This window comes from Erinaceus europaeus, chromosome 23, assembly GCF_950295315.1.
Source record: "Erinaceus europaeus chromosome 23, mEriEur2.1, whole genome shotgun sequence".
In the NCBI taxonomy this organism is placed as follows: domain Eukaryota; kingdom Metazoa; phylum Chordata; class Mammalia; order Eulipotyphla; family Erinaceidae; genus Erinaceus; species Erinaceus europaeus.
In genome coordinates, this window is record NC_080184.1 from 8774624 (window position 1) to 8800872 (window position 26249).

Here is a 26249-nt window from a genome sequence, read left to right on the forward strand (position 1 = left end):
TCAAATAAATAAAGATAATTTTTAAAAAATTAATAAGGGTAGGAGAGAAAAAAACAATCACTCAGGCAAGCATTGACAATTTATTCACTGTTCTGCCTCTCAAGACAGTATTACTACATGTATATTTTTCTTTTATTTCATTAGGGGATTTATAGTTTATAGTATAGTCTTTAATGCATGGGCACAACCAGTTCTGAATATCCTTTCATCCTGTCCCTTTTCCTTTTTCCCAAGAGTCCTTTGCTATCACTGCCCTATACCACATCTAGTCCAACTTTCATCTTACTTTTTCCTTGACTGTTCTTTTTTGTTTATTTCCTTCTATAAGAGAGATTATTTGGTATTGGTCTTTATCTATATGTATAGTCTCAATCAACATGATGCCTTTAAGTTGTGACACTGATAGAGCAAAGGTGATGCTCATTATTTTTAAGAGCTACATTGTATTGCATTAGGTTAAAGTATCACAAATTTCATAGCCATTCATCTGTTTTTTGAGAATCTTGGATTACATCCAAATTTGGAATATTACAAACAATTGACTTGGGAGCTAGTGTGCATAGGTCTTTTTTGTATAGGTGATTTTATTTTCCCTGAGTTAGCCCATAAAAGAGAGATCAGTGGGTGATAAGTTAGGTACATTTCTAGTATTCTTATGAATCTCCGGGATGATTTCCATAGAGGTGGGAACAACTTCCATACTGACTTTCAATGTGCATTAATACTTTCCACCTGTATCACCTCCAACATTGGGGTTTTGGTCTTTTCTTCACAGGTGTAAAATGCTGTTTGTTTTTGTTTACATTTCCTTGATAATATATGACTTTAAGCATTTGTTCAACTGTTGGCCTTTGGATGTTTTCTTTTGAGAAGATTCTCTCATTATTTGATGGAGTCATCTGTCTTATTTTTTGAGTACTTGATTTGTTATCCATTCACTCTGTATGATGCATAAAACAAATATTTTCTCTCAGTACTTGGGGGGTATCTTTGGTAAGGTGGTGGTACCCTTTGCTGTGCATAAAACTGTCAGCTGGGTATAATCCCATTCATTTATTTTTGCTGTTTTTTTATTACAATTAAATTTGAATTGATAAAGATATTGCAAAACTTATAGACAGTTCTGTCTCTCTCTCTCTCTCTCTCTCTCTCTCTATATATATATATATATATATATATATTCTCTATTAGTTGGTCTCTAGTCTCTTAAATCTCTCATTTTGAGTTAATTTTTAAAATTTTTATTTTTATGAATAGAGAAAATTTGAAAGGGGCAAGAGATAGTATAATTGTTATGCAAAGAGACTCACATGCCTGAAGCTCCCTGGTCCCAGGTTCAGTCACTCACACCACCATAAACTAGAGGTGAGCAGTGCTCTGGTAAAAAGAAAAAAGAATGAAAGAAAAAATGTTAATTTTAGAGACTAGAGGATAGAGAGGGAGAGACAACTGAAGCCCTGCTTCAGTGCTTGTGACTTGAAAATTAAAGAACAAATGTACTTTTTCCACAAGATAGATATGATTTATGCAAAAAAAAAATTTACACAGTATCTATTCATCTGATTTATATTATGTATTTCTCTTCAGTATGAATTCTTTAGTAGATATGTATTTCTACAATACCTACATTGTTAAGATCTTGTTTTTACTATTGTTTTAATTTTGTTAATATTAATTTAAAATTTTTATTTTAAATTTTGTTAATAGTTTAATTTTGTTAATATTGTTTTTAATAGTTTTAGTACATTTATATGTGTGAAAATGTCATTCTATTTGAATACATTTAATCACTTTTCACATTTAATATAGTTTCACTAGCAAGTGGTCTTTTCCATGTATCAGAATTGAAGATGAAAAATTGAAATGCTTATTCAAATTCTTTACATTCATATAATACAGTATTCATTTGTGCCTTTTGAACTGTGATCTCTATCATCATTTAAAATTTAATTAAAGTTTCTCTCCACTGTGCGCAGTTTTGTGTCTAAAAGATTATCAAACTGACTTTTATTAACACAGTGCTCAAACTGACTTTTATTAGCACAGTGCTTATTTTCAATTGAACAATTGAAAGCTTTACTGTATTGTTTACAATCATATGATTTCTCTCCATTGTGATTTTTTTCATGTATCTGAAGAGAACTGGAGCAACTGAATCTTTTACTACACTGTTTACATTCATAGGGTTTCTCTCCAATGTGAGTTCTTTCATGTGTTCGAAGAGAACTGGAACAAGTGAATCTTTTACTACATTGTTTACATTCATAGGGTTTCTCTCCACTGTGAGTTCTTTCATGTATTCGAAGAGAACTGGACTGACTGAATTTTTTACTACACTGTTTACATTCATAGGGTTTTTCTCCACTGTGAGTTCTTTCATGTATTTGAAGATTACCAAATTGACTGAATGTTTTACCACACTGGTTACATTTGTAGGGCTTCTCTCCACTGTGAGTTCTTTCATGTACCCGCAGAGAAGCTGATGAACTGAAAGTTTTGGTACATTGCTTACACTGATAGGATTTCTCTCCACTATGAGTTTTCTCATGCTTCCGAAGAGATCTGGAACAACTGAATCTTTTACTACATTGTTTACATTCATAAGGTTTTTCCCCACTGTGAGTTGTTTCATGTGTCTGAAGATAACTGGAACAACTGAATCTTTTACTACATTGTTTACATTCATAGGGTTTCTCTCCTCTGTGAGTTCTTTCATGTTCCCGAAGATTACTGGATTGACTGAATGTTTTACTACATTGTGTACATTCATAGGGCTTCTCTCCACTATGAATTCTTTCATGTGTTTGAAGATTACCTAATTGAGTGAATGTTTTCCTACATTGTTTACATCCATAAGGCTTCTCTCCACTGTGAGTTCGTTCATGTGTCCAAAGAGAAGTAGATGAACTGAAATTTTTGGTACATTGCTTACACTGATAGGGTTTCTCTCCACTATGAGTTCTTTCATGCTTCCGAAGAGAACTGGAACAACTAAATTTTTTATTACACTGTGTACATTTATAGGGTTTCTCTTCACTGTGAGTTGTTTCATGTGCTCGAAGTGATACTGATGAACTGAATGTCTTACTGCATTGTTTACATTCATAGGGTTTCTCTCTACTGTGAGTCCTTTCATGTACCTGAACAGCACTGGAACAACTGAACATTTTGCTACATTGCATACATTCATAGGGTTTCTCTCCACTGTGAGTTCTTTCATGTCTCCGAAGAGAACTGGAACAACTGAATCTTTTACTACATTGCATACATTCATAGGGTTTCTCTCCACTGTGAGTTCTTTCATGTACTCGAAGAGAACTGGAACAAGTGAATCTTTTACTACACTGTTTACATTCATAGGGCTTCTCTCCACTGTGACTTCTTTCATGTCTCCGAAGAGAAGTGGAACAACTGAATCTTTTACTACAGTGTTTACATTCATAAGATTTCTGTCTAATGTGAATTCTTTTGTGTTTCTGAAGATCATTATAGTAAGTGAATACTTGATTGTATACTTCGTATTCTTGAGGTTCCCGACAATTTTGACTTCTTTCTTTGGCTTTGGTGTTTTTCACTATATTACTGAAATACAATGAGAAGTATCTTAATGATATTTTAATGAATAAAAACAATATTTAATTTTATTATGAAAATACACATTATTATTCTATATAAATAAAAAAGTCATAGACATTATCAATACATTTGACTTAAAATTTTTATACTGATAAAAATTAAAATTATATGAAGGTTCTCAGGTAAAACTAAAACAAAGCTCTAAAAAAATGTTGGTAAGTACTAAATTTGTTTATATAACACATAAATGCATTAAGCCACAACCAATAATATATTTATAGGTGTTTTCTATTTAATTGAACTACCTTTTGTTAATAGCATGTTTTGTCTTCATAATGGAATTTGTTACTGTAAATATTGGTTATTCCAAAGGACAACCTCTAAATATCATAAAATTATAGATATTCATACATAAGAGATATGTGTATTTTTTAAAAAGTGCATTACCTTGTAATCAGTGAATTTTTATGTTGCTATTTTATTTGTTTTCATTTATTATATGGTAGACAGATTTTTTCCATGAAATAAACAGTTCATACAGAACATAATTATGGTACATGTGTTGCCAGTGATTCAAATGAAAACCTCAGTCATGTACATCAAATTCATCACTATTTTAGTCATTTGCCCAACTACTCTATAACCTATTCATGACATCATTTTTGAAGAAATAGTTTAAGAATTCAATTAAAAATATTATTTACTTTAAAAGTTTGTATTTTAGCGTGAGCCAAGTAAGCTCAATTTTTAAATTTTTTATTTATAAAATGGAAATATTGACAAGACTACAGAATAGCTCAAATATTAAAGAGAACATACTTAAGAAACCATAAGAGTACATGCACACAGGGAAACTGTGCTGGGACCAAATTTCAGTGAAGTTCACAGTAGTGGACAATATTTTTTATTATGATTGTGACTCAAACCTTTGTTTACTTCCTTGGTGGTTCTGCTGCTCTTTGGTGGAATGGTCCCCTTGTAATGTTTCTAAAAATACAAAAATTATTGGAAATTATACAATTACATTAATTTTTCATTCATAATAGATCATAATCACAATTATGCCCTGTTCATTTAACAGTGACTCCATTTACATTAGTGAACATTGGTGGAGAAAAAAATATTAGTTTTCTACTTGACAAATTAATGAATATTATAATTACCTATTGAGAGAAAGTTCCTAAAGGTTTCCCACATCACATCTCTGTAGAGTTTCTTCTCTGAAGGATTTAATAGTGTCCACTCCTCTTGAGTGAATATCACAGTTACATCTTCATAGGTCACTGAGCACTAAAATATATGCATTGTATTTAAGTGAGAAAATACTTCATACTGATAGCAGATTAGCCCTCCAATCTCTACTTGATTTCATCAGATGTCTCATCCTCACTGCCTAGAAATTGATACAGTGATTACAGCATTCAACTTTCTAGCATGAGCTCCAGAGTCCAATCCCTGGCATTTCATGTCACAGAGCAATTTTACTGATAAGGCACTTGGGATGTTGGAGAAACAGGCCCACACAGAATAGAATAATGTTTGGGAGAGCATCCAGTGAACAACTTAATTTGTTTTCTTTCTTTTTCTTTTTCTTTTTTGTCTCCAGTGTTATTGCTGGGGCTCGGTGCCTGCATTACGAATCCACTGCTCCTGGAGGCTATTTTGTTTTTCCCTTTTGTTGCCCTTGCTGTTTTATCATTGTTATTGTCACTGCTGTCATTGTTGGCTAGGACAGAGAGAAATCCAGAGAGATGGGGAAGACAGAGAGGGAGAAAGATAGACACCTGCAGACCTGATTCACCGCTTATGAGGTGGGGACCCAGGGGCTCGAACCGGGATCCTTAAGCTGGTCCTTGCACTTCATGCCATATACACTTAAACCAGTGTGCTACCTTCTGACCTCCCCCCCCCCTTAATTTGTTTTCCTTTTCATGTTTTTGTTACTGAGGCTTCACTGATCCATGAAGCTCCAATGTGGTGGGAGTCTAGCTCAAATGAGGACCATAAATATTACAAAGAAGCTAGTAATTTGAATGAGCTATGGACCATACTATTTTTAATATATTTATTTATTACTGAAAGAGATATACAGGGAGAGACAGAACACTGCTCAGCTCTCGTTTATGGTGGTTCTGGAGACTGAAAATAGAACTGTAGAACCTCAGGGTTACTGCTGGTACTTGGTGCCTGCACTACGAATTTACTGTTTCTGGAGGAAACTTTTCCCATTTTGTTGCCCTTGTTGTTGTTATTGCTGACATTGCTGTTTTGTTGTTGGACAGGACTGAGAGAAATTGAGAGAGAAGGGGAAGACAGAGAGGGGGAGAGAAAGACACCTGCAGACCTGCTTCACTACCTGCGAAGTGACGACCCCCCTACAGGTGGGGAGCTGGGGGATTGAACTGGGATCCTTCCACTGATCCTTGTGCTTTACTCCATGTGTGCTTAACACCCTGTGCTACTGCCTGGCCCCCTCAGATTAAAGTTCTTTACATGAGAATTATGCTGTCTTCCCAAATCCACTTTCCTCTTCAATGAAGTCAGTCATTTACATTCTGGAGTAAGTAAAGAACACTGCCTCAAGGTTACAGTAACACATGAGGGAGCTGAGAAACTATATTAATTGTTCCATATGTAGGGAGAAAGGCAGAGAGAAATATGGAGACACAGAAAGGAGGAGAGACATTACAGAACCTCTCAACTACTTGTGAAATTATTTGCCTATGCATGTCATACCCATATGGTGGCTAGAAAACTTTACTTCTGGTCTTTACTTATGGTAATACATTCTATAGATTGGGCTATCTCCTAGTTCTCTTATTTCTAGGCTTAGTAGGACAATGTAGAATTTTTCAAATGAGTAAAACTGGCACAGTGAAACTACTCAATTTGTAGATCACTGCATTTGAATATCTAAACTTTATTGTTTGATCCCAAATATGTACCTAAATGCTGTTCTCTCTCCCTATGTGGCTTGCAATATTATTATTCATATGTAATAAATGAAATGAACCTTTATTTTGTTTTAATGAGAAGGACTGGGAATTGTGAGGAGATACTCCAGTTTTTTAAGCTTGAGGCCTCAAAGGTTATAGGTTAAATTCCAATCATCCCGATTCTAGAGATGAGGGGAATTTTGAGGTAACTTTCTTTCAAGAAGTTAATCAATTTTTAACAAAAGAAATAAAAATTGTTTAAAATAACTTGGAGACCAGGTGGTGGCTCACTAAATGGGAAACACAAGACTCTGCCACCACAGGATCACATCCAAATAAATACACAGACTTATTGTCCAGAACTGTATCCTAAACAAGCAGCATGTATCTGTGAAAAATAAAAACTTACTTGTTCCCCCCCCAAAAAAAAAATAATATTAGATAAAAGGAGAACACTACTGGTAAGGGAATCCTTGGATTCCCCTATAAGTATGGTGGGTAGTTTTATTCTTGACTCTGACACCATTTTCCCAAAAAATATATATATATATATTAATTTCTTTATTGGAGGATTAATATTTTACATTTGACAGTAAATACAACAGTTTGTACATAACATTTCTCAGTTTTCCACATAACAATACAACCCCCACTAGGTCCTCTGTCATCCTTTTCCAGGACCTGTACTCTCCCCTCCACCACCCCAGAGTCTTTTACTTTGGTGCAATACACCAACTCCAGTTCAGGTTCTACTTGTGTTTTCTCTTCTGATCTTGTTTTTCAACTTCTGCCTAAGAGTGAGATCATCCCATATTCATCCTTCTGTTTCTGACTTATTTCACTTAACATGATTTCTTCAAGATCCATCCAAGATGGGCTGAAAAAGGCGAAGTCACTGTTTTTAATAGCTGAATAGTATTCCATTGTGTATATATAACACAACTTGCTCAGCCACTCATCCCCAAACAATATTTTTAGTCCATCTCCATGTTAGCTATAAAGCTCAAGCAAAAATTACTCAAGTGATGGGCCCCTAAAAACATACCTAAAATAAACTTTATAGCTTCTTTACACTTGGAAACCCCTATTTTCATATGCTCTATTCATATCTATTTCTATTTATTAGACACTTTGTCTTGATTTATATCTTACTGCCTTTCAGACACCAAGTTGCAGATGCTACTGTGATTCCACATTGAGTTGCTCTAGGCAAACAACCTCACCAATGTGCTCCAGAACTTCACCTCTCCAGAGCCTTACCACCCCTATGGAAAGACAGAAAGAAGCTGGGGATATAGATCAAAACTTCCAATGCCAGAAGTCTAACCTTCTGTACCTCAAAAAGAATTTTGGTCCATACTCCCTGAGGGGAGGAAATGTTAATAGAAGGTGAACAGAAGGCTCTGGAACCCAATTATACCTGGACACTGAGAGAGAAGAAGAAAAAATGAAGGACATTCAAAAGTAGTAAAAGATATAGGAGATACTTAGAAAGGAAAAGAAAGATCGTAGGGGAAAAAAATGGAAAAATTGTATAGTTACATTTGTATAAACAGTCATAGAAATAAGAGTCAACCCATATCTGGGATCTTGGAAGAACCAGTTTCCAGTGGAGGGAATGGGGATACAGACTCTGCTGGTGGTAACTGTGGAATTTTAGGGCCTGTTGTATTACAATTATGTAAATCAATATTAAATCACTAATAAAAATAAATTAATGAAGAATTTAAAAGGAGAGGACCAAAGAGACATTTCGCCAGTTTAGGATTGTGCCTTGACATGGATAAGGCCCAGATTTCAGAACTGGCAGTGTTGCAAGAAAGAAATCTCAAGAGCTGTGGAGTCTCTGAATGAACAAGTAATTCAGGAAAGGTGAAATTACGCTTGGGCAAGGCACTGCCTTGGAAAAAAAAAAGTTGATAAAATAAATGAAGACCATCACTTTCAACTTTTCAAACCCATGAATACCAAACTACATTCATTTCTTGGAGGTTAATGTAGTGAGGTCCTAGTTTGTTGAGTAAATATATGATCAGCAACATTATTACTTAGTTTTCACTTATGAATCACTGCTTGAGCTTCCTAGCTCTCCATGTGACATTTGAGAACAGGGACGTCATTAAGCAGGAAGGACTTGAGTAAGACCAGGGTGCAGGTGGTTGCAGAGATATATTAGCCTTGTAATTTTTCTATAATATATTCACTCATGGCCAGTGAAAATGTTACCATAACCTTCTTTACTGGGTGCATGACTAGGTTCAAGCTCAGCCCCATGCATGAAGGAAATTTTGGTGTTGTAGTTGCCATCACTCTCTGATTCTGTCTCTTTCACATTTAAGATGATCAAGGGCACCTTGTTTAACATGGTGGGACCACAGTTATAAATATATGAAGACGTATGTTTATCAATAGGGTATAAGTAGGTTTGAGGAGAATTAAGGGGGGGTACAAATACACCATATAACAAAATTACTCAGTGCCAGGAGAAAATATAATTTATCAGGTAGGGCACATGCTTTGTCATAGCCCAGTTCTCAAATTTGGCATCACATGGGAGTTGTGATGACATCTAGGGAAGATCCAGTGCTGTGCTGTCTAAACTGATCTGGGAGCAGAAAAATCATATATGGTTTAGGTCACTGTTCATCAAATATGTAGGGATAGAGCAGAATAGTTATCACAAAGACTTTCAAGTCTGATGTTTCAAGGTTGAATATTCAAGGTTTAACCCCAAGGATCACAATAAGCCAGAGGTGACACTGTTCTAGTTCAAAACCACTATATCTAAAATAGACTTCCTAACTTCAACCCATAGGCAGACCATTAGTCCCATTAGCACTATTCTTACCTTTAGGTTCCTATTTATTAAAAAAAAAAAAAAATTGTCCTGCTTTATATCTTAACACCTTTCAACTACCAAGTTGCAGATGTTATCATGATGCCATCCTGAATTTCCTGTGCAGATGACATCAGCAATGTGTTCTTGAACCTCACCTCCCCAAAGCCACATCCCACTAGAGAAAAATATAATCAGGTTGGGAACATCCTGCCAATGACCATGCTCAGTAGAGAAGCAATTACAGAAGCCAGACCGTCCATCTTCTGTACCCCATAGGTTCGGAGTTCCTAGGTTCAATCCCCAGCACCACCATAAGCCAAAACTGAGCAGTGTTCTGGTCTCTTGGCATCTTTCCCTCTGTCTACTCTTAATCATTAAAATAAAGTAAATAAAAATAATTTTGTTTCATACTCCCAGAGAGATAAAGAGTAGGGAACCCTCCCATGGAGGGGATGAGATACAGAACTCTGGTGGTGGGAATTGTACCCTCCTTATCCTATAATATTGTTAATCATTATTACATCCCCCCTCATACACACACAAAGAAAGTATAGATATAGTACCTGTGTTCAAGAGGCCCAGAAGGCAAAATATGTCATTTGTATTTTATTATATGATTTAATTGAGCCTCAGTTGGTTTCAGAATTACTTAAGTCAAAGGGAAAAGTGTTTTATTTCTATTTTTAAATGTATTTATTAATGAGAAAGAGAATGGAGAAGAGAGAGGGAGGAGTATTTGGAGAGAGGGAATTCATCAGGCAGGTATAATAGGTTTAACAGTAGGGGTTAAACACAATATTTCATGCTTAAGAATCCAATGCCTTCTCCAAACACCACCACCAAGGCTACAGCGCATTCCTCTTTTGAAGACAGATTTATTAATCAAAATGATATAGAGGTACAAAGAGAAAGGCAAAGAGAATCAGGGTATTACTCAGCACATGGGATTCTGGACAATCAAACTCAGAATCACTTGTTTTAAAACCAAAGAGTTAGTGAAGATGTTAAAAACTGGGGACAAGTGGTGGTGCACCTGGTTGAGTGTATGCATCACCATGTGCAAAGACCCAGGTTTAAGTACACTGTCCCAACATGCAGTGGAGAAGCTTCATAAGCACTAAAGTGGTATTATAGGTGTCTTTTTTTCCCTGTCTTTTTGACCATCCTCCCTCCACTCTCCCCTTGTCTATCTTATCAAATTATAAAAATAAATATATATTAAAATGTATTTGATAACAAATGACACTCAATGATTTAACAACTGGGAGAAAGTATAACTGTGTCAGATAAAGAATGGTCTACAAAAGCTGGATATGGGCAAGAAACTGGCTCACTTTAATGATGATAGGCTTTTTGGTCAATACTAGGCCACCCCATCATCTGGGGCTTTAGTTAGGAAATCCATGAATTGCCACATATATGTTATGGGCTTAGACCTCTAATAAACCCCACTCTCCACCATCACTGGTCACTCCCATCAGGAGTGAATGTCATCATAAGCCCTCTCCAGGAACTTGTCCTCACTAAATCAGCAATGGTAGGGATTGCCCCACTCTCTGAATGGAAACTGGGTCACCCTATTCTGCCACTTGATGAATACTGGTCCTGAAATGAGTGCAGCCTATAATGTTCCTATGAGATTCTAGGTTCAAACCTCATTTCCCTAACAACTGCAGAAGAAAATTCACAAATGGAGGAACACTGCTGCAGTAATTTCTGTTGCTTTCTCTCCCTCCCTCCTCTCTTTATCTCATATCCATCTGTATCTGCATCTATATATCATGGCAACAAAGATTGGTGACAATGTGTAGATACCAAGTCCCAGTGATAACCCTGGTGGAAAAAATAAGTTAAGAGTAGGTAAAAAGAGAAATATGGAAGCAAATCAGAAGTAGTGAAATAAACATAACATAAAAAACGTTTATAAATTGAAATACAACTTATTCAGGAGGAAAACAACAGAATCAGATGTGGAACATATTACTTACCTGAGAAACTGCCATTTCTCCCCCCCCACCCCCCCCAAGTATCCTTTCAGGTCAGAAAATGGAGAGAAATAAGAGCAGTAGCTTGAGACAGTAGTAATTTAAATCCACCTGCAAGGCCTCTTACTTGACAAAACTGCACCCAGAGGGAAGATACTGCAATGCAAAGAAAGCCCAATACCCTAGCTTTGCAATGTGAAGAGAAGAGATTCAGGAACAAGGAAAACCCTCTTGAGGATACTTAGTGAGTTATCCTGCATATCAGGTCCTTCTAAAAGGCAAAAAATTTCACTGATATATTTTATTCAAACCCTTTACATTGATCTGTGTTTTACTAGTTCATCAAGGAGAATGATTTTTTTGATTTCTGTGGTGTCCATTGTAATATCTCCTCTATCATTTACAATTCTACTTATTTGAGTCTTTCCCCCACCCCCTTTTTTAGTGAGTCTGGCTAAATGTTTGTCAATTTTGATTAATTTTTCAAAGAACATTTGGCTTTATTGACTTTTATATGGTTCTCTTATGCAGAAACCACTCCCATTCACTGTTGCAGCAAAATTAATAAAATACTTAAGAACCTGACCAAAGAACTGAAAGACTTGTATATTGAAAACTACAAGTCACTATTCAAGGAAATAGAAAATGATACCAAGAAATGGAAAGATATCCCATGCTCATGGATTGGAAGATTAATATCATCAAAATGAATATTATACCCAGAGCCATATACAAATTTAATGCAAAACCCATCAAAGTCCCACCAAGTTTCTTCAAGAGAATAGAACGAAAATTATAATCACTTATCTGGAACCAGAATACATCAAGAATTGGCAATAAGATCTTGAGGAAAAGAACCAAATGGAGGCATCACACTCCCAGATTCAAACTATATTATAAGGTCATCATAGTCAAAACAGACTGGTACTGGAACAAAAATAGGCACACAGACCAGTGGAACAGAATTGAAAGCCCAGAGCTAACTAGCCCAGAACTAAACCCCCACACCTATGGACATCTACTCTTTGATAAGATGGCACAAATTATTAAATGGAGGAAGGAGGCACTTCTCAACAAATGGTGCTGGGAAAAGAGGGTTGAAACATGCAAAAGAATGAAACTGAACCACTTTATCTCACCAGAAACAAAAGGCAACTCCTCCTCTCTGCCTCCCCCTCTTCTCTTCATTTCTCTCAGTCCTATCCAACAATGACGACATCAATAACAACAACAATAATAACTACAACAATAAAACAACAAGGGCAGCAAAAAGGGAAAATGAATAAATATTTTAAAATTTTTTAAAAAGGAACATTCTAATGGACTTTATTTCTGTATGAGTCCATCACTTCTGATGGAATAATTTTATTGATTTTCTCCAGATAGTAGAAAGAGGAAAGGTACCAGAGTAACACTCATGAAATTTCCCTCTTCATGTCCCTTTGTGGTCCCAGGTCCTAAAACTGGGTATGATAAAGATGTATCGTATTATGGAAACTATCTCTTATACCTCAAAAATCAACAGGATATTCATGGTGGCACACCCAGTCGAGAGCACAGAGTATTATCTGTTTGACCCCAGGTTCAAGTCCCATCTCCCCACCACCCACCAGGTGAAGTTTCACAAGTGGAGTAATTACTACGTGTGTTTCTGCTCCCCCTTTTTTTCCCCTCTCTTTCTCTCATATCTGTATCTGTATCTACATATCATAGCACTAAAGAATGAATGGTAACAATGTTCAGACACTGAGACCCAGTGATAAATCTAGAAGGAAAATATGTTTTTTTCATATTAGATGGAAAGAGAAATATGACAGGCAAATTAGAAGCAGTAAAATGAACAACTGTAACATAAAATACAAGCCACTTTTGAGAAAGAAGAGACCCACTTCGCCAATGTGCAGCAGGTCAGTTACCTGAGAAACTGCCATTTCTTCCTCTTCCTCTGACTTTCCTTCTAAGGCCAGAAAAATGAAGAGAAGTCACAGCCGTAACTCGAGACTATGCTTTAAGTCTATCGGCAAGGCCTCTTGATAGCACTGCACCTACAGAGGGGATACTGTAATGCATAAAAGGTATTATTACATCCTAGGCCTTCAATGTAAAAAGACATTTAGAGTAGACAGACCCCTTGGGGCCCAATTAGTGAGTTACCTGCCTGTCAGGGCCTTCCCAGAGCCCACAAATTCTACTGACATGTCTCATTCAAATATCTACATGTTGGAGTACATGTGTGCTGAGAAAGAGACAGAGAGAGAATGAGAGAGAGAGAGAGAGAGAAAGAGAGAGGGAGAAAGAGATCCAGAGTCTTCACTGGCATGTTGGCAAGCTCACCTAGGTGGAGAGAGAGCACAAGCCATTCCCATAGGAATAGTTTATAAACATCCAAGCCCTACCTTCAACTCCTTTCTAAACCACACCCACACCTGTTACCACTCCTATTTCCTGTGCAACCATTTTCTTCCCCCAGGCACAGAGGTGTTCTGGCATGGTGCAGCAGTGTCTGTTCCCTAGGTACTTCCTGTCATTTCTGACGTCAACAAAAGTAAAATTAAAATATATAAAAAATAAAGACATGAACTAGGCAGCCCCCCCCCATGCTGTCAATGGAGCACACTAAATTTATAACCCACAGAAGGGGCCAGAAAGGGTTGTAGAAAATACACACTGAGACTGAGTGTGGAGAAACTGGTCAGGAACAAGGAGAGGAGACCTTGCGCTGATGGCTGTTTTGGGGAACACTGGAGCCTGTCTGAAGCAACCCCTCTTATCACAGCCCTATAGGCTTGCAGTCACCAACTTCTTCCAGACTCTGGAGTCACTGAAGTGTTCTCCCCAAAGGGTGATTTACCAGATTAAAGGAACCAAGTAAAGGAATCCAGTACCTTGTGAGCATGTCAGAGGTAGGACTTACTACCTAGAGTGACTTCCTTCATTTGCAAGGACCATCAGCAGCCCAGATTGGACAGTGCACTGGTCACAACCTCCTTCCTAGACTTTAATTGGATGGAGCCACTGCCATAACAAACAGGGATCTGACTGGACAACTGCATCAGTGCCTCATTTTTGGAAATATAAGTCTGACAGCCAGAAAATTATCCAATCATCTATTTAGCTGTATGGCAGGAATGCTGTTCAATCAGATTTTAAGCAGGGTGAGTCAGGAGAACAGTACAGGCCCTTTCCTACTTGAAAGTCTCTCTTAAAATGCTAGCAGTAGGGGGTCGGGCCATAGCACAGCGGGTTAAGCGCACATGGCCACATGGCGCAAAGCGCAAGGACCAGCATAAGGATCCCAGTTTGAGCCCTGGCTCCCCACCTGCAGGGGAGTAGCTTCATAAGCGATGAAGCAGGTCTGCAGGTGTCTATCTTTCTAAGCAGGTCTGCAGGTGTCTTTCTTTCCCCCTTTCTGTCCACCCCACCTCTCTCCATTTCTCTCTGTCCTGTCTAGCAATAACAACAATAACCACAACAATGATAAAAAAAAATGCTAGCAGTAAGCAACCTAAAAAATCCTAGAGAGCGGGGGTCAGGCGGTAGCACAGCAGGTTAAGTGCACATGGTGCTAAGCGCAAGGACTGACATAAAGATCTCCGGCCCTGGCTCCCCACCTGTAGGGGTGTCGTTTCACAAGCAGCTGTCTATCTACTTTCCCCTCTCTATCTCCCCTCCTCTCTCCATTTCTCTCTGTCCTATCCAACAACAATGACATCAATAACAACAACAATAACCATAACAACGATAAAACAACAAGGGCAACAAAAGGGGAAAAAAAGAGCCTCCAGGAGCAGTGGATTCGTAGTACAGAAACAGATCCTGCTCAAACTGCTGGGAGTGTGCTACAGAGAGCAAGGATCTGAGGAGGAAGAAGGTGCATGTTGGAGCACAGGGTGGGGATCTAGAACTGTTATTTCAAAGATGCCAGAACATGTTTGGAAGTGGCCCTCAGGCCCTCTATCACCCTCATGTATCTCCCCTGCTGTGATCAGAGCCCCTCCTTTTTCTTCTTCTAGCGTTTGCCCTTCTTCCATAGCCAGTCAACAGCGTCAGGTTGAAAGCTGTCAGGAGCTGCTTGTTGCTGGCTTTGAAAGTGACTGGGATCCATGTGGAGCCCCTCCCATGGGCCATGGAATGGAGTTCCCATGAGCTGATGTGTTCCCACATGGGGAACCTGACACCAGGCTCTGCCCTCAATTATCAAGGCAGCATGAATTTTCCTGAAGGGTCTAGTTCAATCCTCCCTCCCTTTTATTATCTTTATATTACTTATTGAATAGAGGCAGAAATTGAGAGGGAAGGGGGAAATAGAGAGGGTGAGAGACAGAGAGACACCTGCAGCACTGCTTTATCACTCATAAAGTCTTTCCCTTGCAGGTGGGAACCAGGGGTGTGAACCCGGGTCCTTGCACATTGTAACATGTGTGCTCAAGCAAGTACACCACCATTCAGCCCCTTTAGTTTAATTCTTTATGGGACCATAGAGGTGAATCCCAGAGTCCTGTCCTGTCCTGTCCTGTCCTGTCCTGTCCTGTCCTGTCCTTGACTGTAGGGGCCTGAGTTTGCAGCTAGGTCATTGATCTGGTTTGGGACACCAAGGAAAGACTGGATGACAGGAAGTAGCACCAGGCTGGGAATTCAGCACTGATGTTCAGTACCTTGCAGACCTCTGCTGTGTCCAGTGGGATTCTAATTGCTTTGTTCTCATATAGCCTGGGTTGTCAGTAAATGTAAAGAATCTGTTCCTATTTCTTCTTTTTAGAGACTTAAAAATCCCTTGATCTGTTGTCCTCACTACACCCTCTGTTTATGTCCTTACTCCTTTTTGTTCTGGGAATGCTACCTCTATACATGTTCTAGGAATGCCCTGTCTCCCAATACAGGTTGAAAGTTTTCATGAAACCATAATCACTCTTCCATGCAGTGTGCTGTGACAATGAGGGTTCCTGTGCCACCATCTATTTATAGGGGTGAGATTCTAATGCAATTCTGGGGTCAGAGTCTAATGCAATTCTGTGAAATGTGACCTGTTTGATTTAGGTATATTCAATTCTAATTAAATTTGCAATTTTGATTTATAAAATTAGTTATTATAATGGAAGTAGTAATTGATACTTTTGTTTTAAAAAGAGATAACCAGGATCCCAGTTATTAAGTTTTTGCAGGTGTCTCAAGGAAGAGCTCACTGTGAAGGGTGTCTCTCTCACTTTGTACCTGGCCCAGTGTCTGCCTCACTGTCTATCTGAAAAAAAAAAAAAAAAAAAAAAAAAAGGCCATGGAGTGATGAAACCAAATATGGCAAGGCCCAGGATTCTCAAATAATTAAAACTAATCATAAATGTACCTTTGAATTTTTCTCCACTACTTTTTATTATTCGAAGTAGAATTGTTCTTGGGCTTTTATTTATATAAGGAGTTGGGCTTTTCCTTTCACGAAGGCACACACAAAAATTTATTTGAGCACTGATTTTTTTTTTCCTTTTTAATTTATTTATTATTTGCAAGGTAGAGACCCAGAGAAATCTAGAGGGAAGGGTGACATGGAGAGAGAGAGAGAGAGAGAGTCCTGTAGCTCAGGAAGCTACCACTGCAACTGGGGACTAGGGCTCAGCCCAGGACTTTATACATGGTAACCTGTGAGCTCAACTGTCTGTGTCAATGCCTGTACCCTCAAAATAGGAATTAAACTTTTTTTTTGGTAGTTTAAAATAAATCACTGAATTGAATGTCTTGGTTGTAGTCTCTGATGTTGTGCCTTCCATTTAGATAGCAATGCAGTAATTGTCATTATGCTCTGACTTTTCTCTTATCATTGATGAAAGCAACACCCATCTGCTCCCAAATTTAAAACTACTTGTTAGGATCTCAAATTCCTTTTACAGGTAACAGAATCCCTCAGATAACATCTTACTTTCCCTTTCAGGATGGAATCAGACTGTCCCTAATTACAACTACTAGAAAAAAAAAAAAGAAAGAAAAGAAAAACTTCTGTCATTATTTCAGTATGCAAACCAAACTCTTTAGCAGATATTGGGCCACTTATGGAACACTGCATAATCCCACAGGCAAGAGAACTGTACATACCAGAGAAAGAAAATCGAATATTCCCTAAAGACCTTCCTTGTCAAAGGGCATCAGTGAACGTGGAGGGCGCATCTTCTAAAAAATTATCAAAAGATCCTGTCAATTCTTCTACTGTTTAATTACTGTATTAACTTTCCAGGGGGAAAAAATCAACATATTGCACAGATCTGGCATGGATAGTACCAGGGATTAAATTTGGTACTTCAACTATGTTAAGGGGTATATCTACAACTGAGACACCTGCCTTATGATTGGAGTAAGAGTTTATTAACTGAAAAGAAGGGTAAGAAGTAAAGGGGCAGGGCTAAGTGGTGGCACACTTGGTTAAGAGCACCTGTCTCGCTGTCTCTATCCAATAACTAAAAGGATAAAAAAATATAAAAAAAGAAAGGAGCTAGTTAGATTTGGATGGTCAACTTAGCTTTTTTTTTTTTAATATTTATTTCCCCTTTTGTTGCCCTTGTTGTTTTATTATTGTAGTAGTTATTGTTGTTCTTGATGTCATGTTGTTGGACAGGACAGAGATGGAGAGAGGAGGGGAAAACAGAGACGGGGAGAGAAAGACATCTGCAGACCTGCTTCACCACCTGTGAAGATGGGGAGCCAGGAGCTTGAACCAGGATCCTTGGGCTGGTCTTTGTGCTTTGCACCACGTGCGCTTAACCCACTGCAATACCAGCGACTCCCAATCCAGATTCTTGATCAGGAGAAATATACCTCTCTGCTGACTCTAATGTCCTTTTCTGAAAGTTGGTGGCTGTGTGCCCTACTGTAAATGCTCACTTTATAAAGAACTTACTGTCATAGGATATAAACTTACCAGATTGAGTCTAGTTTTCAGCAAGTGATCTATATTGGTACTCAAATATCCAGTTCTCTAGCTGCAATTCTGGACAATAATAAATATTCCCACCATTAGTCAAGATCTCCTTAAATTTAAATTATTGTTCACATTCCCTATCTGTCAATGTGTGTAAATGAGCCTTCTGAGAGGTCTAGCAGGACACAATTTTTAAAAAATTATCTTTATTGGGAGTCCGACGGTAGCGCAGCAGGTTAAGCGCAGGTGGCGCAAAGGACAAGGACTGACGTAAGGATCCTGGTTCGAGCCCCTGGCTCCCCACCTGCAAGGGAGTAGCTTCACAGGGAGTCGCTTCACAGGTGGTGAAGCAGGTCTGCAGGTGTCTTTCTCTCCCCCTCTGTCTTCCCCTCCTCTCTCCATTTCTCTCTGTCCTATCTAACAACGATAACAATAACTACAATAATAAAACAACTAGGGCAACAAAAGGGAATAAATAAATTTTTTAAATTATCTTTATTTACTTATTGGATAGACTGCCAGAAATTGAGAAGGAAGAGGTTGATAGGGAGAGACAGGGACACACCTGCAACACTACTTCACCATTTGCAAAGCTTTCCCCCTGTAGATGAAGATGAGGAGGTTGAACATGGGTCCTTGCACATTGTAACATGTGCACTCAACCAGGTGCACCACCACCACCACCACCACCACCACCAGCCCTAGTACAAAACTTCCTTTCTCAGTATTTTCTTCCAGCTAACACAATTTAAGAAAATCAGGTGTGGGGGTCGGGTGGTAGCACAGCCTGGTTAAGCGCACATGGCGGGAAGCGCAAGGGCTGGTGTAAGGATCCCAGTTGGAGCCCCCAGCTCCCTACCTGCAGTGGAGTGGCCTCCAAGGCGGTGAAACACGTCTACAGGTGTCTATCTTTTTCTCTCCGTCTCTGTCTTCCCCTGTTCTCTCCATTTCTCTCTGTTCTATCCAACAACGACGACATCAATAACAACAACAATAATAACTATAACAACAATAAAACAACAAGGGCAACAAAAGGGGAAAAAAACAAAATTTAAAAAAGAAAAGAAAATCAGGAGTTGGGTACACCTGGATGAGCACATACGCTACAATGCATAAGGACTCAGATTCAAGCCCCGGTTCCTACCTGAAGAAGGAAAGCTTTGCAAATGGTGAAGCCGCGCTGCAGGTGTCTCTTTTGTTTCTCTTCTCTATATACCTCCCTTCCTTCTTGATTTCTGAGTGTCTTTATTCAATACATATAGTAATAATAATAATTAAAAAATCAATGTATAAGGACAGGGGTCTAAGCCCCCCCCCATGCACACAAGCAAGGGATAAGCAACACCATCAGTGAAGCAATGCTGTAGGTGTCTCTCTGTCTCTTTCTCCTCTCTATCTCTCCATGCCCTTTCAATTTCTCTCTGTCCTATGAAGTAAAATAAATCTTATTTATTCATTTATTATTTATTTATTCTACCAGAGCACTGCTCAACCTAATTTTCTTTTCTTTTTTAATAGCTTTCCCCCTGCAGGTGGGGACCAAGGGCTTGAACCTGGGTCTTTGCACATTCTAACATGTGTGCTCAACCAGGTGCGCCACCTTCTGCCCCCCCCATTTTTTTAAATTTTGCTTTTTTTCCCCCCTTTTGTTGCCCTTGTTGTTTTATTGTTGTTATAGTAACAAAAAATGGTAAGGATTGACTTGGGCCTTAGGCATGAGAGTCACTTTGCATAACTATTATGCCATTTAATAGCCCCCTTTAAGTAAATATTTATTAAAATAGAGAGAGAGAATCAAAGATCACAAGAGTTCTGGAGAAATACTAATATATATATGCTACCATAATGTAGTTATAAATTGAAATACGTTTTTGGAAATTCATAGGATAGAGAGTTGCACTGTTTTATAATGCAGGTTTGTACTGTGATAATAAAAAGCATTACAACACAGCTTAACTAGAAAGGAAGTGAAGGCAGGACCATTGAAAAATTGTGCCAGGCGGTGGCACACATGGTTAAGTGCTCACATTACAGTGCGGAAGGATCCAGGTTCAAGCCCCTGGCCCCCATCTGCAGGGGGAAAGCTTGAGGAATGGTGAATCAGCGCTGCAGGTGTCTCTCTGTCTCTCTCCCTATCTTCCCCTCTCAATTTCTCTGTCTCAATAATGAAGAAATAAATTAATTAATTAAAAAACATTAAAAGAAAAAGAAAAATACACACACACATAGATAGTTAAGGAATCAGCCCATATCAGTGCAGTTTCCAATGGAGGGGATGGAACACAAAACTCTGGTGGTGGGAACTATGTGAAATTATACCTCTATTATCTTACAGTTTTGTAAATCAGTATTAAATCACTGACAAAAACCCCCAAATAAATAAATTTTAAAAGTAAGTAATTGGAGAGTCTGGTGGTAGCGCAGCAGGTTAAGCGCACATGGCACAAAGCTCAAGCATCGGCATAAGGATCCCGGTTCGAACCCCGGCTCCCCACCTGCAAGGGAGTCGCTTCACAGGTGGTGAAGCAGGTCTGCAGGTGTCTATCTTTCTCTCCCCCTCTCTGTCTTCCCCTCCTCTCTCCATTTCTCTCTGTCCTATTCAACAGCAATGACATCAATAACAACAATAAAAACTACAACAGTAAAACAAAGGCAACAAAAAGGGAATAAATATTAAATTTTTTAAGTAAGTAATTGAAAATACATTGCATTAAAAGAAGTATACAACACATATTAAGAGTTTGATAGTGTAACTGTTTATTTCAATGGTCACATAAACTTTGGTAGCTGGATGGAGTGAGACTTTTTTTTTTTCCCAAAAAGCACATGGACAAATAATAACCATCTAGGTGATATGACACATACAGCTCATACTATTTTCAGTTTTATTGGCAAAATGCGTATATTAAAATATTGTATTTTCGTATTATATGTTTTATATTAGACGTGAATCCATTGATTTTTATCTTTCTTTCATATTTCTTTCAAAAAGCCATTTTATGATGAAGATATGTGTCTGTCTTCATCTAACTGATTTCATTTCTCATAATTCCAAGTTGTTTTATCTTTAATTAGTGATTTAACATTGATTTACAAAACTATGACATAACAAGAGTATAATTCCACACTGTTCTCACCACCAGCGTTCTGTGCCCCCATTCCCTCTATTGGAAACTGCAGTAGTCTTCCTGAAGTCACAGATATAAGTTGATTATTATTTCTTTAAAAAAAAAAAGATTTTATTTATTTATTAATGAGAAAGATAGGAGAAAGAGAAAGAACCAGACATCACTCTGGTACATGTGCTGCCAGGGATTGAACTCAGGACCTCATGCTTGAGGGTCTAGTGCTTTATTTAGCTACTGCACCACCTCCCAGACCACTTGACTTATTTCAATAACTGTCTAATTTTAGTGTATTTGCCCATTTTTTAACGGTCCTGCCTTCTCTATCTCTTTATTTATTTATTTATTTTACTTATTTATTGGATGGAAACAGCTAGGAATAGAGAGGGAGAGGCAGAGAGACACTTACAGCACTGCTTCCCCACTTGTGAAGCTTCTCGCCTGCAGGTGGGGAATGGGGACTTAAACCTGGGTTCTTGAACATGTGCTCCCATGACTTGGTATCTTAACAAGATCCTTGTTATGCTGCAGATAATCACCTGCTCCATTTCTAGAGGTACTGTGCTGGGAACCTCAGCTACATTGTTGAAAAAGAAACAGGTTCCACGGTAGCCAGGTGGTGGTACAACTGGTAGAGCATACATGTTACAATGTGCAGTGGCTGTGGTTTGAGCCCCTGGCCCCCACCTGCAGGGTGAAAGCTTCACAAGTGGTGAAGTTGGGCTGTAGGTGTCTCTCTCCCTCTCTTATCTCTTTCTTCCTCTCAGTTTCTGGCTGTCTCTATCCAATAAACAAAGATAATTAAAAAAAATTTAAATAAAAATTCCAAAAGATTTCTTGGCACTTTCCTATTAATGACACAAAGTCATCCAACTTCAATTGCATAAAAATCTACAGAAACACTGATTCCACACATGTACAAGGAGAAGCGGCAGAGAAAATCATAGTGCACTTTTATGATTTTAAATAACTGGGAACTTTTCCTCTACTAGAGAAAAAATATATTTGTTCATTATTTTCTGTACAACACTTTTTATAAGTGAACAAACCAGAACTGAACACACCAGAGTTTTGCAAGTCATACCGTACAACACCACATTAAAAGCTCATTACGGGACATCCAGAGGCAGGGCTATGGAGCAGCAGCAGCTGTGTTTCTCTCCTCTCCTCTCCTGGGTCAACTAGGAATACCAAATCAGACCACCTAGGACCGCAACAAGACAGGACTAGAACAACTTCAGGAACCCACTAAATCACCGATGAGTGCAAACACGTGTGGCTCTTGGACAGTGAGGAGCCTAGGGAGAGATTAAGTGGCTGGTAAATCCGGCAATTTACCAGTTGAGACACCACCTCCAGTCTGTTTCACCAACAAGGGGACAGCTGAAGGGAGGAGAGGACTCCCCAGACTCACCAAATGCAACTGTGAGTCTCCATTGCTACTGCCCTCAGAATCTGGAGCAGCGGCAGGGAGGCCCTGTGCTGACACCAGGGAATAGAGAACTAACCAGGAAACTCAGGAGAAAATCTGTGCCTTGGTGGCCTAGTGGTGGGGCTGTGAAAGTCTCTTTGCAAAACCACTGGATTATCTCTGTCACACCCTGCTTTATCTCTTGGTCAGGAGTTAGTGATTAAGCTAAGAAGCCTACTTATAGTTCAAAAGCCCTCAGGCTCCCATAGCCTACAGGGAAGAAAAAGAACAAAAGAGGCTTTTAAGCCACTGTGCTTCAACTCAGGGATTAAAATAATATTGAAACAACAGTCAATTTCCACAACTGTGAACAATTTTCACAACTGTGAACCCTTTAATTACCTTACTTACACACAAGTCAATCCAGGCAAGAGTGATCAGTAATTTGAAAAGTAATGAGAGAGGGACCTCATAACATGAACCAGGAAAAGAGTCCAGCTAAAAGCCTCCCAAAGGTTGAACTACAAAATAATGAGGTCACCATCCAAACACTAGTTAAGGACATAATCACAGGAGTGAGTGAAGAGTTTAAAAGAATTGTCATCAGAAATGCAGAAACAACAAATGAAACTCTGGAAGAAAACACTAGTTATTAGTGTTTTCTTAATAATTATTAGTGTTTTCTTAATAATAATTATCAAGGTTATTAGAGAGCTTGAAAGCTGAAATAGCTGAGCTAAGAACACAACTAGCTGTACAAGTTAAAACAGCATCAGAACAGGGCGACAAAATAGATGAACTCCAGAAAAACAGTAGAGGGCAGAGAGAACAGAATCAATGAGGCTGAAGACAGAATCAGCAAGATCGAGGACAAATTAGAGACAACTAAAAAGAAGTAAGAGATCTCAAAAAGAGATTAAGAGATACTGAAAACAACAACAGAGACCTATGGGATCATTTCAAAAGAAATAATATACGCATTATTGGCTTACCAGAGGAAGAAAGAGAGGGAGGGTACAAAGCATTCTTCAGGACATAATAGCTGAAAACTTCTCTAGTCTAGACAACATAAAAGACATAAAGGTTAAAATCTCATTACAGAGGCCAGAAGGTGGTAGTGTACCTGATTGATTACATACATTGCTCAAGAATCTGGGTTCAACTTCTGGTCTCCAGATGAGAGTTAACACAGGAGCAGAAGCACTGTACGTGTGTCTTTCTTTTCCTTTCTATGTCCCATTACCCTCCCAGTATCTCTCTGACTCTATCCAAAAATCTATCAACAAAAATATTTTTAACTTTTTATTTATAAAATGGAAATATTGACAATACTATAGGATAAGAGGGGTACAATTCCACACAATGCCCACCCCCAGAGCTCCATATCCAACTCCCTCCCTTGATAGCTTCCTTATTATTATTTTTTAAAGAATTTACTTATTTATTCATGAGAAAGAGAGAGAGAGAGAGAGAGAGAGAAAGAACCAGATGTCACTCTGGTACATCTGCTTCCAGGAATTGAACTCAGGATCTCATGGTTGAGAATCCACTGCTTTATCCTCTGTGTCACCTCCCAGACCACAGTTCCTTATTCTTTATCCCTCTGGGAGAATGGACCCAGGATCATTGCAGGGTGCAGAAGGTGGAAGGTTTGGCTTCTGTAATTGCTTCCCCGCTGAACATGGGCATTGGCAGGTCGATCCGTATTCCCAGTCTGTCTTTCTCTTTACCTAGTGGGGCTGGGATCTGGGGAAGCAGGGCTCCAAGACATAAGGTGGGTTGTCTGCACAAAAATATTTTTAAAATATGACAAATAGCTGTGCTAACTAGCACAGTGGGTATGCAAATGTCTCATGTCTGAGACTCCGAAGTCTCTGGTTCAATCTCCAGACTATAATAAGTCAGAACTGAACAGTGATATGATAAAATTATAAGTAACAGAAAAGAATAACAAATTCTGATTCCTAGCTGGGAAAGGCAAAGGGCAGGATCCCACATTCTCAATTTCTACACACTACCTTGGAGCCACTATAATTGTGCGAACACTTCTCACACATCTTTCTTCAGGCCCTTCACTTTAGGGTAGTGGACCGCTTATGTTTCTCCAACAAGTTTAACAGATGACAGGCCAATCCTGGGGCACTTCTGCTAGATTCACTGCTAAGCCAGGGTAAACTGAAGGGGGAAAAAATGAAGCAACTCCTGGGATAATATAACAGAGAGCAGACATTTAAAATCTATCAATAAGAAAAATTAAAAAGGGGCTGGGCAGTTCTTCTTCTAGCGTTTGCCCTTCTTCCGTAGCCAGTCAACAGCGTCAGGTTGAGCAGTAATGCACCAGGTTAAGCGCATATGGTGAAGCTCAAGGTCCAGCGTAAAGATACTGGTTTATGGGCTGGGGAGATAGCATAATGGTTATGCAGAGACTTTCATGACTGAGGCTCCAAGGTCCCAGGTTCAATCCCCAGCACCACCATAACCAGAGCTGAGCAGTGCCCTGGTCTCTCCCTCTCTCTGAAACTCTCATCAAAATAAATACTAGATAAATAAGTTAAATATTTTTTTAAAAGATACTGGTTTGAGTCCCCAGCTCCCCAGTTGCAGAAGGGTTGCTTTACAAGCTGTGAAGCAGGTCTGCAGGTGTCTGTTCTCTCCCCACTCTGTCTTCCCCTCCTCTCTTGATTTTTCACTGTCCTATCCAACAATAACAACAACAATAAAATGATAAAAGTGGGCTCGGGAACAGTGGAATTGTGGTGCAGGCACTGAGCTCCAGCGATAATCCTGGAGGCAAAAAAAAAAAAAAAAAAAAAGGAGAAAGTCTTTAATTTATATCCACTGAAACCCCGGGTTCCAAAGAAGGCAGAGCAATCACAGGGGCACTGGACCCAGCAGGAGGATGACAGGTGCTGACAAACATGCTGACTCCCCAACCTGAACATCTTGCCTGTGGTCAGCAGGTCTGTCCTCGCTCCGGTCCTGGGTCCAGATCCCAGGACAGTCAGTAGGGAATGGGACTGGACCCTGAAACTGCACCCATGACCGGGAGGGGGAAAATGAATGGTGATCCCCTTTCCATGGACTCCCTTTTCCCATGTGCTCCCCGACAAAGAGTCAGGAAAGAACAAGAGGAATCCAGCCCTGGTGTAAAGTGAGGATGGTGGACTGACCAGGGAGAGGCCCAGACACATGGCCGCATCCCGGGATATTCTAGCAAGTCTCAAGCAACCCCTCCCAATCTCAGCCTCAATGAGCCACACTCACAATATCCCATCCGGTGGTGAATTTACTGAAGTCTCCTCTCCAACGTCCAAATCAGCAAATGAGAGCAACACTGCGAGAAAAGTACAGAAAAGCTGCGTCCAAGAAACACAGGCTCGATTGCTAGAATCTCTCACTTCCTGGAGTGCTGGCTTTCACTTTGGAGCACCGCCCACCAGCAACCCACATTGGTCCATGTCCACTCTCTAAGAGTT

The 26249-nt window shown here is 39.1% G+C and overlaps 1 protein-coding gene and 1 long non-coding RNA gene across 3 annotated transcripts in view; both read right to left on the bottom strand.

The window, feature by feature from the left end:
* The window catches only part of LOC107523444 (zinc finger protein 709-like), a 511405-nt gene that overhangs the window by 372501 nt on the left and 112655 nt on the right, over positions 1-26249 (bottom strand). Inside the window, exon 3 of one of the 2 annotated variants that reach the window (XM_060182090.1) lies at positions 4740-4866. The exons of the other annotated variant lie outside the window; for it this stretch is intronic. Coding sequence (XP_060038073.1) covers positions 4740-4866 — 127 coding nt within the window. The remainder of the gene's footprint in view (positions 1-4739; positions 4867-26249) is intronic. 2 annotated transcript variants of the gene reach the window in all.
* On the bottom strand, positions 7043-26195 carry LOC132535603 (uncharacterized). The gene is made up of 4 exons (XR_009547357.1): positions 26038-26195; positions 23766-23832; positions 13253-13395; positions 7043-7389 (listed from the first exon to the last, which is right to left on the bottom strand). It is a non-coding gene; the product is annotated as an uncharacterized LOC132535603 (long non-coding RNA).